General features: G+C 36.7%; 1 protein-coding gene across 7 annotated transcripts in view; it reads left to right on the top strand.

Moving 5' to 3' along the window:
* LOC122550755 (spermatogenesis-associated protein 13-like) overlaps positions 1 to 14,921 on the top strand; it is a 243,508-nt gene extending 228,587 nt beyond the window's left edge. For all 7 annotated transcript variants that reach the window (XM_043691970.2, XM_043691967.2, XM_043691966.2 and 4 more), the window contains 4 exons: positions 7,623 to 7,752; positions 8,510 to 8,882; positions 11,033 to 11,107; positions 12,974 to 14,921. In XM_043691970.2, coding sequence (XP_043547905.2) covers positions 7,623 to 7,752; positions 8,510 to 8,882; positions 11,033 to 11,107; positions 12,974 to 13,155 — 760 coding nt within the window. In that variant the 3' untranslated portion in view covers positions 13,156 to 14,921. The remainder of the gene's footprint in view (positions 1 to 7,622; positions 7,753 to 8,509; positions 8,883 to 11,032; positions 11,108 to 12,973) is intronic.
* Positions 14,922 to 17,013: the final 2,092 nt, after the last annotated feature.

Below are 17,013 nucleotides of genomic sequence, written 5' to 3'. Positions count from 1 at the left end.
CCACAGCCAGTTGAGGAAGAGTTCTAAACTTCTACTACAGTACTCTGTGTGTAGAAGTGTTTTCTAACATTTCTCCAAAATGGTTTGGGCCCCTTGCTTTTAGAATCTTCAACCAGAAGAAATAGTTTATCTTTATCTACCCTGTCTTTCCCTGTTGATATCCCGAAGACCTTGATTAGATCACTCTTAACGTTTTAAATTCTCGAGAATAAAGGCCTAATTTGTCTAATCTTTCCTCAAACCTAACGTTGAACTCCAGGGATAACATCCTTGTATACCTGGGTTAACTCCATCCATGGACAAAACATCCTTCCTAAAGTGTGGTTCCTAGATATACACTCAGTACTCTTAAGTGGGACCTAACTAGGGTTTTGTATAACTGCAGTAGACATCTGCATTCCTATACTCCAGGTCTTTAAATGTTAAGGCCAGCATTTCATTAGCCCCCTTGATTACTTTCTGCACCTGCATTGGCATGTGACATTAACGTTGAAGGCAGGTGAATTATTTTTATCATGACTACAATACAGCTGTGCCACTTCCCACCTTTGCCCAGTATTCACAAATACATTTTTTCCAGTTGCAGTCACAGGTTGGTAGTCAGGAAAGATGATCTTGGTCAGTTACTCATTACCTGAATGGCACTCAAATCAAATGTAGTAAACCAACTGATACTAAGGTCAGTTATACTCAGGGCAAGATGGAACTTCTTCTATCTCATTAGCTCAGCTGGTCACAGATTTAACCATGAGCTATGTTTTTTAAAATAACTTCAGTAATTTTTTCGAATAAATGCAGAACAGATGGTACATAGCCAATTGCAGTTGAAAGTTTCAAAGAAAGATGTATGTAGGCACTTCTTGTTTCCTGCTTTATACTGCCATCAAGCTTAAAAAAAATGATGTTATGATCCCAACTTGTGTTTATTATTGAACAGGTCAGATTCCACATTGAAATCTGACTTAATAGACGACTCTTTAAAAGAATTTCTAATAAAGTTAGTTCACTGAAACACAAGCGTGCAATAATGCAAATTTGGTTTTAGCAATAAAACAAAGTTTATTATGCCAAAGAAATAAAAATAGAATAAACCAAACTACTTACACAAGTTTAAAGATTTCAAGGTGCATAGAGAAATCCTGTTTATGAGTAGGACTCACTGGAGTAACACACTGGAAATTGAGCCCTACTATTCCTAGAATTGTGACAAAAGTTGAAGATTTTATAACATAGGCAAAATTCCTCAATTTACCTGACTTTCAGACCCAGTGTGATAGAGCATGGAAAAGTTCTCAGTACTGAACAGCAGTGACTAATCATTACGAGTAATTAGACTCTAGCTGCAGGTAATTTTCTTATAAACAGTCAGCATGCAACAAAATGAACTATAATTTGCTGCCAGAGGACATGGTAGAAGCAGACACAATAGCAGCATTCCAGAAACACCTGGACAAAAACATGAATAGGAATGGAATAGAGATATATGTATCCTGTAAGTGAAGATAGTTTTAGTATGGAAAGGCAAGACGTATTGGCGCAGGCTTGGAGGGTGAAGTGTCTGTTCCTGTGCTGTATTGTTCTTTGTTCCTGTCCTAACTTGTAATTCCTTTATGAACTCCCCCGTTTTAAGACACAGATGTACAGACATATGGAAACAGGCACGGGTAATAGGTTATTTGGCACAGGGCAAAATCTGGAAAGATGGTTCAGGAGTCTTTTGTTTCCAGCAGCATTCCTCTAATTTTCTTTCCAGCTGCTTAGTATCTAAGATCTGTGTACATCAGCGATTTCCAGAACCAGAAGTCAATGCTGCAATCAATGTGCCATCACTGGTTACCATGTGTAGAACCTTGGAGTGGCTGTGCAGCCTTGCAACTTAGAGGAAACATAGTTCCCAGGTTTTTTTGCTGAGCTATTCCTTATGACTCTTCTGCTGACCAACATGTAGCCTCATTCACTTCTTCAGATGCTTCCATTGATTGTCAGTTCACTTATGAAAGGCTTCTGACCTATCAAGTAAAAATCAATGCTTACAACAAGAATTGTAGGTAGCATAAGCTGGTTTTCTTCAAGCTTACAGTCGGTTTTAACTGCAGAGGAGACCACTCCTGAGCTAGAAAAAAACTGAATACTTCTCCCTCTCTGAAACTGTGCCCAGATCCAAGCTGTAAATTACCTGAGAACCAACCACAGTTGTTGGCAGGAAAAAGGCCTGTGTGATTGATAATTGGTCTGTAGTTCATAGACTGATCAACTTCTTGTTGCCGACAAAAACAGGATCTGTACAATCATTTATCTCCAAATCATCTGCAACTCAAGCTTCAGTTACTGCTTGCTCAGTTGTTTCCATGATGCTTAGCACTGTCATGTTACTTGCTTTTAAAACATATAGCCAACCTTTCAAACTCTGGTCTTAAAAAGCCCACTCTTTCAATCCATAGTTTTAAAAGCAGCAAAAATAAAAAAGATACATTCTTTACAATGCACCACCATTGTCCCTTTTTTCTATTGCCTTTGAGAATGCCTTGAGAATGTGATAGCTTCTTCCTCAAGTCTGCATACAACAGAATCTAAATTTTCTTAGCTTCAAATAACCCCTTCAGCGTTTTTAACCAACTTCTCTGGTCTGGAACTCGCAAACTAAACTCCTTTCACTGAAGTCACCTATTTCCTAACAGTTCTCAAAAATCTTCCCAAACCCACCCCAGGCCGCACAGCAATAGTCTTAGACATCCAACTTCAGGCAAGATTTCTGCAGATTCTGAATACAAGCTACTTTCTTCAAGTTATGCGAGTTTTCTCTAAGCCAAACCATCTTTCATAAAAGTAGCCCCTGCACCATTGTCACCAGCATTACCAATCCCTTTGAATGGCTTTTCATAATTCTGCATCGCTAAAACCGAGGCAGTTGTCAGTACAGCTTTCAAGTTTTCAATGGTACTTTGATACTCTTGTGTCCATTCTAATTTTTGACAAATTTGTTAAAGCCGCAAAGACAGTGCTGAAGTTTGGAGTAAGCTTGCAATAAAATCTACTCATGCTAACCTAACACAATTTCCATGTCCCAGTCATGGGAGAAGTTTTTAAAAATTGCCAGTACTTTCACTTCTCTAGACGTTATGTGGCCTTGGTTGACGGTTTGGCCCAAATAATTCCTTTGCTTTGGCAAATTTGTTCTTAGCCAGTTTTATAACTAAGTTCAAATAGTTCAATCAAAAGGTGGTAATGCCCTTCCCAGCTAAAACAATCAAATCATCAATGTAAACAATACAGTTACGTCATCCTTCAATTACGTTTTGGTTTATTGGCTGTTGGCTGACTGCAACTTGAGCATTTTTTGTTCCAACCAACATTGCAAAAGTCAATATTTCTTTGGTTCCATCAAAGGAATTTGCCAGTATTCTTTCAGTAAGTCAATTTTTGTGACACATCATTCATGTACAGTTTGTTCAATGTAGCTCTCCGGTCTTGGACAAGGATATAAATTTTTGTGACCCATCTGGCATTTGGCACATCATAATAGGTATGCTCCTAATACTATGATTCAGTTCAGTGATGTCATTCTGTAGTTAACTTTTTCTTCACTCAAATTCATCCTGCTGGATTGAATGCATAATATTATTGTTTTACAGCTAACAAATACGTTATATTAAGATGAACAGCTAAAACTTTTTTTCCCTAGCATATTCCCATAAATTGATTTGTATTTCTGTATTAGCCTTTTCAAGTCACTTTGGTTTTCTGGGAGATGAAATGTCATACTTTCTAACCTTTCCTAACCACTGTTTTTAGCTAACTGACTGTTGGAAGGTCAGATTCAGAATTTTCAATTTCTAATCCATGCTTAATTGTTCAGATACTTATAGTTCACTCTGTACTAGTATCATTACCTTAAATACATTTTTCTTCTGTCTGTGACCTCTTCAGCATGTTAACATGATACTGTTGCTGATTCTTTCCATTGTATTTGCTGGAGTACTTGCTACATTTCATTGAGTTTCTTTATGATTTGATATGGTCCAGTAAATCTTGCTTTTTAATTGTTCCCCAGAGATAGGTAACAAAGGTAATTGCCTGTCACTAGCAATCACATTTGAAGTTCGGCCTTTTTATTTGCTCTGGTTTTCATTGTTTGCTGAGCACCCTTCAGATGCTTTTTAGCTGTCAGGCATTCATCACATTTACAGGTTGAAAACATAGTCCCTTGAGTGTTGACTTATTTCTTAAATTAATTTCAGTTGTCCTCTCACTTCCTATCCATATGAGTTCAAAAGGATTAAATCCTGTGGATTCATTAGGAGTGTCCCTAATGACAAGTAGTACGAAAAATATTCCCTAATGCCAATCATTTGGGCAAGCTCTAATTATGGTCTCCTAAGTTTGATATCATCTCTCAAAAATCCTTGAAATTGTGGTGAGAAGTAGAAAATGTATATTGGTTTGTTCCCATAATAATTTTCTTAGGATATTTGTGGCATAAAAGTTTTAAAAGCGTAACAATTCTTCCACTACAATTTTTGCAGTACTTTTCCAAAAAAGGCACTGCTTATGTAATTCTGAATAATGGAATGTTTTAATATATTAGCCTAGGTTTTCCTAATACCCAGTAACCTGCCATTCGGAATTTCATGAGCCAATTATAAAATTTCATGATGATAGTTGAATGGGACAACCATCTGATGGACACTGCCCATTCCTCATTGGCTGGCATTTGAGGTAGTCTTCATTTCCTCATTAATACTTTGTCTTTCAAGTAATAATACACTCTGGTATTGTTTCTGATTAAATCGGAGTACAGTTCTCTTTATTCCAATCCATTTATTGCATTTCTGTTTAAGAAAACAGACTGAGCACATCAGCCCCATTGTCTTTACCTTTATAATTAAATTTTGAAAATTGCATTCAGTAACTGAATTTCAATATCATCTCCTTATTTCATAGCTTGGGCCTGAGATCTAGTCATGACACAATTATAAAATAATCCAGTATGTTTTGTCTATAACATTTCAGTTTCTTTTACTTCCAGTGGTTGTTCTACCATCCTTGGTGATGCCAATATTCTTGAATTTGCCAGGTCATTTCCAAAACTAAAGTCAATTCCTTCTTCATGAATTTGTTTTACTACTTTTGCTATAATTTTTCCATTTACTAAATTGCAGCTTAATCTGACTCTCTATAATTAGACTGATTTGTAACCTCTATGTATTCCACCAATTAAGATTTTCTTCTTCTTTAGCCCTTCTGGAAAATGAATAGTATTATCAGCTAGGGTGAATGACTGACTTGATTTACTGTTTCACAATACTTGACTCAAAGCATAAGGTAGTCCCCCGAGTCAAAATACACAGAATCTCTGGTGCTCTGATTCTCCCTGTCACCATTAGAAAAATAATATTTGTGACCGGACTGAGACTCCCTCCGTTTAGTACATTCTAAGGAAATATGTTTTCTTTATAGTACTGCTATAGTTTTATTACCCATTTCCTTTCCTGGTTTTTCTTTCCCCTTATTATTGCAAACTGGCTGTCATTCAAGTTCTAGCAATTGGCTTCAGTATGTTGAATCTTGTTGCAGTAGAAGCGTGTTAACGTTTTGGTTCTAACCTTTCTACTTGTTACTTTGGTATCCTTCTGATTTTTCTCTAAAATTAGAACCTCTTCAATCCTCCCTTGCTCTAACCTGTTTCATTGCCAGCTCATGTTCTCTAACTTCCTTATTTCTTTGGATTTTACTTAATTCGAACTCCCTTTCCATTTCTTTCTTCTTTTGCTTCCTTTCTCTTTAGCTTGGTCTCTATTTTCTCTTTCTCAACTTCCATTGCACTTTTTTTTCTTTTATTGTCCTTTTCAGTTTCAAGTTTTTATATAACTCTTCATACTTGTTTTTTCTCTCTCATTCAAATCCTTTCATTTCTCTTCCTCTAAGTCCAGTCTTAACATTACTAACTGTACCATACTTAATTCCAACTCCTTCCCTATTTTGGGTTTCTTTTTTTCTCCTGTTCAAAATGTTTTTTAATCAGTTGAAGCATCTAATCCTTATGAAAGCCAGTTTTCATTCTACCTTCAATTAATCTGCTAGCGCTCTTGGTTTAGCTTTAGTCAAAAATTTCAAAAAATCCACTGTCTTCCACTTCCAGAATGTTGTTAGCAATGCAAATCTGTCTTCAAATTCCATGCAATAACTTCATTACCCATAGAGCCATTTTATATCCAGAGCCACCACCTGATACTTTAAAACAAACTTCGATCCCTCTTAAATCCAGTGAATTAAAATCCTCTAACCCCGACCCCATTATGATCCTAGCTAATACTGTTACTGAACAAGTCGGATCCCAGACTGAATTCTGGTTTGATAGATTTTTCTTTGGTCTTATGATAAAACCCAAGCACACATTGCAGATTTTGTTTTAACAATAAAACCGAAGTATAATATGCAAAAAAGATATTGAATAAACTATTCACATATAAGGTTAAAGATTTTTAAGTGTTCAGTAAAGTGCAAACCCATTAATTGCAACAGCGTTCCTTGATAGTATTTACATCAGAAAGAATTCCCTTATTTAGTACCTTAATTTAATGGTATCTTCAGTTCCTTGTCTCAAATCTGATTGCCTGTTTCTTGAGTTTTGATACAACTGAGTTTAGACTTCCTCAGCTTTACCTTATCCACTACTGGTCTTGAATTTTCAAACTATACTCTGTACACCCAAAGAAACTATTTCTTAACAGGTCCACAATTTCTCCCTGCTTAGCGATAGTTGTCTTGCCCATCTAACTTCAACCAAGACTTTTATAACCCCCGAAAGTCAAAGGGTTTTCTTCAAGCTGTGGGTGTTTTACTAAGTCAAAGTTATGTTTTGTATCCTTCTACCTGAAATAAAATGGTTCTGTTAGTTCATAAAACTCTGCCAATGGAAATAAAGTCCCATTTAATTCCAGGTTTTTCTCTTTACTGTTTTTAAAATAAATTAACATCACTTCAGAAATAGTGATAAGTTAATTACTAAAGCCTTTTAGTCACTCATGGGCCAAATTTCATGTGCCACTAGTTCAAAATCCAAACTCTTAAAGTAAATGTTATTAAAATGTATATGAATCCCATTCCTTATGTAAATATTTCAAACTCTGTTTCGAGAAACTAATTTTGTTATAACATGAGCTATCGCGAGAGGCTGAATAGGCTGGGGCTGTTTTCCCTGGAGCGTCAGAGGTGCAGGGGTGACTTAGCGGTTTATAAAATTGTGAGGGTCATGGATAGGGTAAATAGACAAGGTCTTTTCCCTAAGGTTGGGTGTCCAGAACTATAAGGTTTAGATTTAAGGTGAGAGGGGAAAGATTTAAAAGGGACCTAAAGGGCAGCTTTATCACCCAAAGGGTGGTGCATGTATGGAATGAGCTGCCAGAGGAAGTGGTGGAGGCTGATACAATTGCAACATTTAGAAAACATTTGGATAGGTGCATGAATAGTAAGGGTTTAGAGCAATATGGGCCAGTAATGGCAAATGGGATAGAGTAATTTAGGATATCTGCTGACTCTCTTGTTCTAAATTGTATTTGGTGTAATTCTAGAAACCTTTGTTATCATGGCAAACACTCATGAAATCTGTTACTGTTCCACAGTGATTATGAAAACATCAGAGCTGCATATGAAGCAATGAAGAATGTAGCACATCTGATTAATGAACGTAAAAGACGATTAGAAAGTATAGACAAGATTGCTCAATGGCAAGTGTCCATTGTAAACTGGGAGGTCTGTATTATATTTCTGTCTTGTAATTCAATTGCTTTCATTTAGAAACTTTAGAATATTTCTATTTGTCTTTGACAAGCAGCTCAAAAATAATTGCTGAGATTTGCTGAAATCTCACTTACTTCAAATTCTCCTAGAAATATATTACCTGAGAAAATGCAATGGGAAATGTCTCTGTTACATTCCAAAATTTCTTTTTGCATATTATACTGCATACAAAGGTGTAAAAATGCTAGTAGTGAAGTAAATACTTGGTTTTAGTGTAAAATTTGAAAAGAGACAGATCTCCTATACAGTTCACACTATTGCATTAAGCAAGGAAACTCTAGTCACATTTTGTAGTGTTTCATGGTACAATGACACTTGCACACCATGGCTTAACATGAACTTAGGTTTTTAAAAATGAGATTCATAAATTGCATTGAAAAACTTTCATTAAAGTCAATCATTTATCCAAATCCTCCAGTGACAGGAAGAGAATGGCACTTATGCTACTAATAAAATTCTACAAATTTGTGTGAAAAATCTACTATTAGTACATGAACATTCTGCAGATCCTTTGTTTCACATCTGGAATGAGTTCTGTTACTTTATTAGCAGCTCCTTGTGGCCTCTACTTGTACTGCAAAATCTTAGGAAATGAATGCATTGAACACTACCTCTATCGAATATTGAACTAATGCTAACTCAATACTCTGTTGACTGAATAGCACACTACAGCTATATGTATCATGTTGTTGTCTGTATGTTTTTTCAGGGACAAGATGTTTTAACTAGAAGTTCAGAATTGATTCATTCTGGCGAGTTAATGAAAATCTCATGTCAAGGAAAGAGCCAACAAAGAACATTTTTTCTGTTTGACCATCAGTTATTTTTCTGTAAAAAGGACTTGTTGAGACGAGATATGTTGTACTACAAAGGACGTATTAACATGGATGAGGTAAAAATACTGGACATAGAGGATGGTAAAGACAAGGATTTTAATGTTAATGTGAAAAATGCCTTCAAATTGAGAAATAACGCAATGGAGGAAGTCTACCTATTCTGTGCCAAAAAGCCAGAAGACAAACAGAAATGGCTCCAAGCATGTATAGACGAAAGAAAAAGGGTGGAAGAAGACCAAGAAATGGGTAAGCTTGATATCTGACATTACTTGAGGATAAATAGTTGCAGAAATTGATTTCCTGTACTCCAAAATCAATAACCGTTCTTCGCAAAAGAATCGTGGCAGAAGGTTTTTTATGTATTCTTCAACTGCAGAGCTATAGGACAGTGTGTAATAACATTGCCTGAGGATATAATTTTGCTCTGTGGGCAGCCTTTTAGCTGGGGTTTTAAAGTACAGGAAGAATGGTTCATGGACTCCATTTCTTGTTTAGATTAGATTTTAGATTACATTACAGTGTGGAAACAGGCCCTTCGGCCCAACAAGTCCACACCGACCCGCCGAAGCGCAACCCACCCATACCCTTCTATTTACCCCTTACCTAACACTACGGACAATTTAGCATGGCCAATTCACCTGACCTGCACATCTTTGGACTGTGGGAGGAAACCGGAGCACCCGGAGGAAACTCACGCAGACACTGGGAGAACGTGCAAACTCCACACAGTCAGTTGCCTGAGGCGGGAATTGAACCCGTGCTAGCCACTGTGCCGCCCACACGGTGCTGACTCTTTTGTTGAGCTTGTGATCTTGGTTGGGAGAAAGAAATGAAGGTCAGAGGTTATCTCCTTCACAGTTTTATCCAAGCAATTTACTCTGTAACACTGGAAGGAGCCTAGGTCCAGGCTATGTGACTCACCTATGACCCAAGATATGGTTTCTGGAAGATAGAGAAAGTATGAAAAGGATTTCAAAGTTGAATTCAGTGATGGTTCAGATTTATTTGACAACTAAATATTTAAAAGCCATAAACAATTGCTGATGTGATTAATATGCTAACATGTCATGAATTGTAGTAGCGACTTCAAATTAATTTAAAAATTCTTAAGGGTTCTTAAAAGTTGAAGAAGATGGCTCACACAGCCACTGCAACTAGGGATAGCAATAAATGCTAGCCTGGACTGATGCCCAGATACCACGACTTAATAAAGAAATCATTCAAGCTGAATTGAAAAGCTTTGTTACTATGAATGTGATTAAGATTCTCCTTATTTAATAAAATCAGGTCATCTAAGTATAGGTCAGTATGTTAAAGACAAAAATGTAGTGGCATGATGGTTTGCCAAAAATAAAAACTGGAGGCATTGGAACTGTATCATACATCAGAAATCATTTGAACAAAAATTAAGTTAATGTTTCAGTAAGGATACCATCTTTACCAGGTGCTTTCATTCACCTGTACAAAAACATTAATGTTAATGACTGAACAGACCAAAAGGAAACTCAGTTGATAGTATGCTTATTTCTTTCTAAATAGTAGTATGTAGATTGAACTCCCACTCCGGGTCATGAGACCAAAACCTAATGCATTGCTTAGAGACTATTGTGCAGTTGCAGATGTTGTTTTCTGAGTTAGACTTTGTTAGGGCAAATAGTCCCTCACTTTGAAGTGGACATAAAAATACCTCAGCACAATTTTAACGAAGAGCATACTAAGGAAGTTGGGAAGGCTTTTAATTAAACTGAATGGGAAAGGAATCAGGTATGAAAAAGATGGTGGGCAACTGTTAATTAAGCTCTTCTTACAGCTTTCATAGAGTCATTGGTGCAGTGGATCTGAAATCACACATAGACCAGAACAAGTAAGGATAATAGATTTCTTTCTCTAAACAACATTCATGAGGGCTCTTCAAACGACAGAACAATAATAATTGATGATAAACTGAAAATGAAAAGCTGAGTAGGATGCTATGGAGACTATCAAATGTGATTGATCAAAATGCAGCATGTGATATTGCTTTTGCACAGTGACAAGAATGTACATTTAAGCCTTTGCACCTATACACAGTGCTAGCTTCATCAAAATTAAGCGGGAAAGCAAGTAGTTCAAGGCAAGTGCTTATTTTAAGAAAAGCGATCATTGCTTTAGCACCAGTTTCATGCACTGACTGAAACGGAAAATTTACAGCTGTGATTGATGACAATGCATTCTGGGCAAGACCAGGAAGAACAGTTCATTCAAAATTGATTTTTCACTCCAGAATCCATGGATAATTTTCTCTCCTCTTCTGCAATATTGCAAAAATGCAAATTTTTTTTGGTCAAGTATATTGTGGGGCTTGTTTATAAAGGTAACATATTAATGAAGAATTTTCTTTTGCATTAATCTTTCAGGATTTGTAATACATGAAAATCAGAAGAAACAAGCAATGTTAAATGCCAAAAAATCCAGGCATGGGAAAATGAAGAGTAAGTAGAAAAGCATTGATATTCTGAGACACCACTAAAGTTTAGAAGATTGATTTTTATTTAGTTATGGGATGTGGGTCACTGGCTGGGTTAGCATTTACTGTCCTTACCTAGTTGCTCTCAAGAAGGTGGTGATGAGCTGCTGCCTTAGGCTGTTGCTGTCCAGTTTCATTGTGTAATAAGGCAAAATATTTAAGGAGATCCCACAGATTTTAGATTTGAGGACTGTTTGTGATTTTTTTTTAAATGAATGAAGTCAAACATTTAGCATTTTAAAGACTTGAAAATTAAATAAGTAAATCAAATTGAGTTTTATTATACAGGCTATCAGGATTTTCCAATTTAAAAATAAAAATCATTGTGACATTACAGCATTTCTGAGAATTTCTTAGTATCTTACCAGTCTTTTAGGTCTATGTCCAAGTATTTATTTGGTTCAAATGTAAACAAAAGAGCTGAATTCCAGAGGTGTGGTGAGAGTGACAGACCTTGGCATCAAGATGCCGTGGCAAAACTGGAATCACAGGGTATCAGGATGATGGGGACAAACTCTCCACTGCTTGAAGTTATACCTGGCATAAAGGTTGTTGGAAATCTTTACAATAATTTCTCAGGGTAGTGTCCAAGGCTCAACCATTTTCCATTGCTCTGTCAATGCCTCCCTCTGTCATAAAGTTAGAAATGGAGATGTTTGCTATTGATTGCACAATGGTCAGTCCCATTCGTGATGACTCTGATATCGAAGCATGTTCAAACGTAACAAGATCTGGATAATATCCAGTCTTGGGCTGACAAGTGGCAAGTAAAATTGGTGCCCCACAAATACCAGTCAATAATCATTTTTAATAAGAGAGAGTCTCCACCACCCCTTGATATTCAGTGATGTCACCCTCCCTAAATTCCACAAGATCAACATCCTTGGAAGTACCATTGACCAGAAACTCAACTGGACTTGCCACATAAACACAGTGGCTACAAGAGGTGGTCAAAGTCTAGGAATACTGCAGCGAGTAACTCTCGGGCTGAGTCCCCAAAGTCTGTTCACCGCCTAGAAAGCACAAGTCGGGAGTGTGATGGGATACCGGTGCAGCTCTAATCAACACAGGAAGTTCGACACCATCCAAGACTAAGCAGCCTGCTTGATTAGCACTGCATCCATTCCCTCCACCACTGATGCTCCACAGCAGCAGTGTGTACTATCTACAAAGATGCACTGCAGAAATTCACCAAAGATCTTCAGACCTTCTAAACCCATGACTACCTCTGTAGAAGGGCAAGAGTACAAACACATGGAGACACAACCTCCTGCAAAGTCCCTTCCATGTCAGTCACCATCCTGACTTGGAAATATATCACTATTCATTTAGAATCACTGGGTCAAAGTCCTTGCGGTTCCCTCCCTAAGGACACTGTTGGTCAATCTATGGCGCATGGACTACAGTGATTCAACAAGTCAGTTCACCACCATCGTCTCAAGGACAACTTGGTCCAGGCAATAAATGCCAGCCAGCCAATGAATCCCATTTGCAAATTTAAAAAGAAAATACCAATCAATGAGATATTGAGCTAATTCTATTGTATAATGCAGCAACTCATGATTTTCTTACTTTCTGACTGATGGTCAGTCCTCTTGATAAATGTAAGCTGATTTAGGAAAATAAAGCCATTTGCACAAAACAAAGCTAAGGTTTTGAGTTAATGTAATTTGGGAGATGAATTGCCTTAATGTAGAAGTAAAGTCACAAGAACCACATTTGATGCAGTTAGCTATCAATGCATGCATGAGGGCATGCACGTTTGTCTTGTTCTTTAGCTTGATTCTGACTAATTGACCTCAATAACAATTCTCTAAATTTACTGTTGTAGGGGTGAATTATAGCGGATTTTCTGCTCCTCCTCCGCATCAATCTCTGCATCCAATCCACCAGCGACATATAACTGTGCCTACCAGCCTTCCTCAGCAACAAGTGTTCGTATTGGCTGAGCCCAAACGTAAAGCTTCCCCCTTCTGGCACAGCTTTACCAAGTTGACTCCCTTTAAGAAATGAAAATACAAGTTACCACAAACTGAGAAAAATTAAATCAGTCACTGGCGTTTAAGGGTTCTGAGAAAAATATCCAGCTCTGAGAAGTTCAACAATAAAGAACTATCAATTATGTACATTACACTTTATTTCTACCCCCACCATAGCCCAGTTGAGGCCTTTCTGACAACTGTGTCAGCCAAGCAGTGAAGATAATAGAACTATGTGGCAAGCATTCACAAAATCCCAAGCTTCAAAATGTACTCTGAACTCCTAGCATACTCCAACTGATTATTTTACAGGTGATGTGAATTATTTTCAATAACTTTGAAAAGCATTATTGTTGAGAACAGTTGCCATTATTTTACCATGCTGTGTCTGTTCATTCCTTTCTGTGCATTTGTATTTGACCTCTTTATTTGCCTTGCTATTCTATGGAAAATAGAAATTAAAATTTGCAAGTACCCAGTTGAAATGCGAATCTATTGTAAAATTATTCAAGTAAGTGTACCACAATAATGAGAGCTGATGCTGGTCAGTATATGCACATTTTAAGTAAGCAAATGTTTTGAAGTCTGCAGTATAAAAAGCACGTTGCATATTTTGTGGTTAGAATTATAATGGAATTCCATATTAATATGGAAAGAAATATAATTTTTTTTGTAATAGTGTCTGATATGTGCTTTAAATGCAAATGAATGTATATGAAATACTTCATTGCAATGAAAGTGCCATCTTGTGCTCAAAAGGGAAACTAAAGTTTATTTTTTCCTATTGGATCAGTATTTCAACCTGTCCAGGCCTTTAAAGTTCCTTGTTTACTTGCATTGGAAAGCACAATAGGACTTCTTTCTCATCTGAATGCAGCAAAAATTATTGGCAGTAATGCAGAGTTAATCTCTTCTTACCATTAAAAATGAAGATTACCAAAACAAGCATATGGAACTCAGTGCTTTTTGTTTTATTTTCCTGTTTATGGCATGGACTATAAGCACCAAATCCAAACTACTGTGTCACCAATTCTAGCTGGAATGTTTCTTAGTGAAAACAATAATAACTCATGGTTTCCAGGAATGCCGTGCAGCCTTAGATAAGCATAGCATCTTGAAAATGTGTCAAACTTCTTGGCTGTATTTATTTTAAGTCTTGTCTTTAAACTCTGCTGTCTATAGCAGCAGTCTCTTTGTTTTGCTGCTGTTGAAAATCTTTTTTTATGAAGGATGTCTTAAAATTTTTAAATGCTCTTAGATTTTATTTATAACAAAAACATTTTGAAAGCATGTATCTTGAAATTACAAAGGAAACCGGTTGTTGGGGTAATGTTACTAGCAAACTGCAGTGCAGCTTTTATGAACCAAAGAACATGGTGACTAGTTATCACTCAACGTTGCATTACACTTTGTGATTTTGAAAATATCCAGCAAATGGATACTTCCAAATTATCTGCAATAAATGGGTTGTTCTGTACATAGTCAGGATTTGTGTGTCTTGACACCTTTATTGAGACTGGTTTTCCTCTTACGATGTTACCACCTAATATGTGATATCTGGTATGTACTGTTAAATTTCCACGCAGTCCTCTGATGAGAAGACCACTTCAAAACCATGTAATTGACTGCTGTACAATATTAGTATTTTGAGCATAAATGTACATAACTAATGTAACTTTTTTTTTGTAGATTAGTTTTTATGTTGCAGTGAGTGATTTATCTGCAGTTAATGTAATAAAACAATTGCTTAAAAAGTCATTTATTTTGGTGAAATAAATATGATTTTCTTGTTCCATACAAGGCTTGTTTACTCTTAATTAACACAATATGTAAAAAGGCTGCTCTTTGTGATTTTGGTCAATCAATATGACAGCCTGAACTGTATATAACAGTGGAATACCTTGCCTTATTGCATGATATGTTTTTCTCATTATTTTTAATGGTTCCAACTTCCAAAGAACTTAGACCGTTGAAGTATTTTCAATGTATTGTAACGTAAGAAATATAACAGCCAATTTGCACTCAATCACTACAATTATCATGACAGTGACCAAATAATCTTTTGTTGTGATATTGTTGCAAGATAAGTGTTGGTCAGTACACCAAGAATAACTTTTCTCCTTCAAAAATACTTCATATGTCCATTAAAATTTGGGATTCGTGAGCACAATTATCCAAAATAGACAGTTGACTATTTGTAAGAAATTTTCATATGGTTTATGAAGTTTGTTAGGGAACAGTAGTTTAGATATAATGCATTAGTTAATTAGACTTTAAAAATGTATATGGCTGGGACCAATTGAGAATGCTTCACTGATACCAGAGGACAAATAAGCCATTGGTGAGGAATGTCTTGTCCTTGTTGAAGTTATAAAGTTATATCCTGGTCTGTCACTGAAGTGTTAAGGATCCTTCATAAAATTTTATAAAGGTTTATAAAATCATGAGGGGTATGGATAGGGTGAATAGACAAAGTCGTTTCCCTGGGATATGGATGTCCAGAACTAGAGGGCATAGGTTTAGGGTGAGAGGGGAAAGATATATAAGGGACTTAAGGAGCAACATTTTCACACAGGGTAGTTTGTGTATGGGATGAGCTGCCAGAGGGAGTGGTAGAGGTTGGTACAATTACAACATTTTAAAAAGGCAACTGGATGGGTATATGAATAGGAAGGGTTTAGAGGGATATGGGCCAAATGCTGGCAAATGGGACGAGATGAATTTAGGATATCTGGTTGGCATGGACAGGTTCAACCAAAGGGTCTGTTTACGTGCTGTACATCTCATGACTCTAATTAGCCATGTCTGGAAGAGTAAGTCAAAAGCTACATAAATCAGTTTTGACATCTGATAAATGGCTGCCCTATGCCACAAGGACAATTGATTGCCTGCAAAAGAATTTAAGTAGTTAACTTGCAGGAAAGCTGTGCCTTCAAACAACAGTCAATGCCAAATGTAACATGGAACAGGGACGCTGATACTGATCAGACAAGCTGCCAACTTGGTGGTTTCAGTGAGTAACCAATACATTGGATTAAAGAATTTAAAGAATCATCAATAATCTCACATCACAGACAAGGATGGAAAAAAATATAAAAATCCAACACCCGATTGCTCTCTTTCAGCAGAAGTTGAGAGCAGCACCACACAAGGATCAAAACCTGCACATAAGAGACAGAAACTGTTGGTTGGAATCGTAACTAAATTCCACCATTAATCCAGTAATAGCTCAGGTGAGTGGTGAGGCTTAACTTGCTTACTCGAGGGATTTTATTTCGTTTGCTATGTGCTATTTAAATCATTGTTTCAGTACTTTATTGGGAGATTTCTTAATAAGTAGCTGAATTAAAGATGGCTTGTAGTGACTTACCCACAGCAGTAGCTTTTTTTAAAAAAAACTTAGTTTTCTTTTTCCCCCAGATAGGAAGACAGTCACTTCAACCGGATGGTGAAAGATAGTGGCAGCATGTGGAAACTAAATGCAGTAAATATTAAATACAAGGCTACAAGATAGAAAATAAATTATGTACTTCAATGGAAGAAAGAAAATGTTCTAAATTCACCAGGGAGCAGCCAACAGGAACTGTCCAATGTTGGAAAGTGAAAACAGCAACAAAGCTTCAAGCAGGCATCATTCCAGGGTTCCACAGGAATGAGGAATTGTCACTACACCTTCCAAAGCCAATCTCCAATACTCCGAAGTGGAACAACTGGAGGAAACATTTTGCCATGTACTAAGCCTCGGAGTTATATATAAAGGACAGTGTGATCAGGTCAGCTCTCCACTCTTTGCAATCAAAACCATCACGAATGATGTGTTGACCAGACAATGTTGGATGACAATTCAGTTTCTGATGAGAGTTTTTTTGCAACTACCTGCAATGCATGTTCT

The sequence above is a fragment of the Chiloscyllium plagiosum genome, unplaced genomic scaffold, assembly GCF_037043375.1.
Source record: "Chiloscyllium plagiosum isolate Xiang-an unplaced genomic scaffold, Cpla_swu_hap1 HiC_scaffold_6, whole genome shotgun sequence".
Lineage (NCBI taxonomy): Eukaryota > Metazoa > Chordata > Chondrichthyes > Orectolobiformes > Hemiscylliidae > Chiloscyllium > Chiloscyllium plagiosum.
The sequence above is the reverse complement of the archived record's forward strand: the minus strand, read 5'-3'. Positions and strand labels throughout refer to the sequence as shown.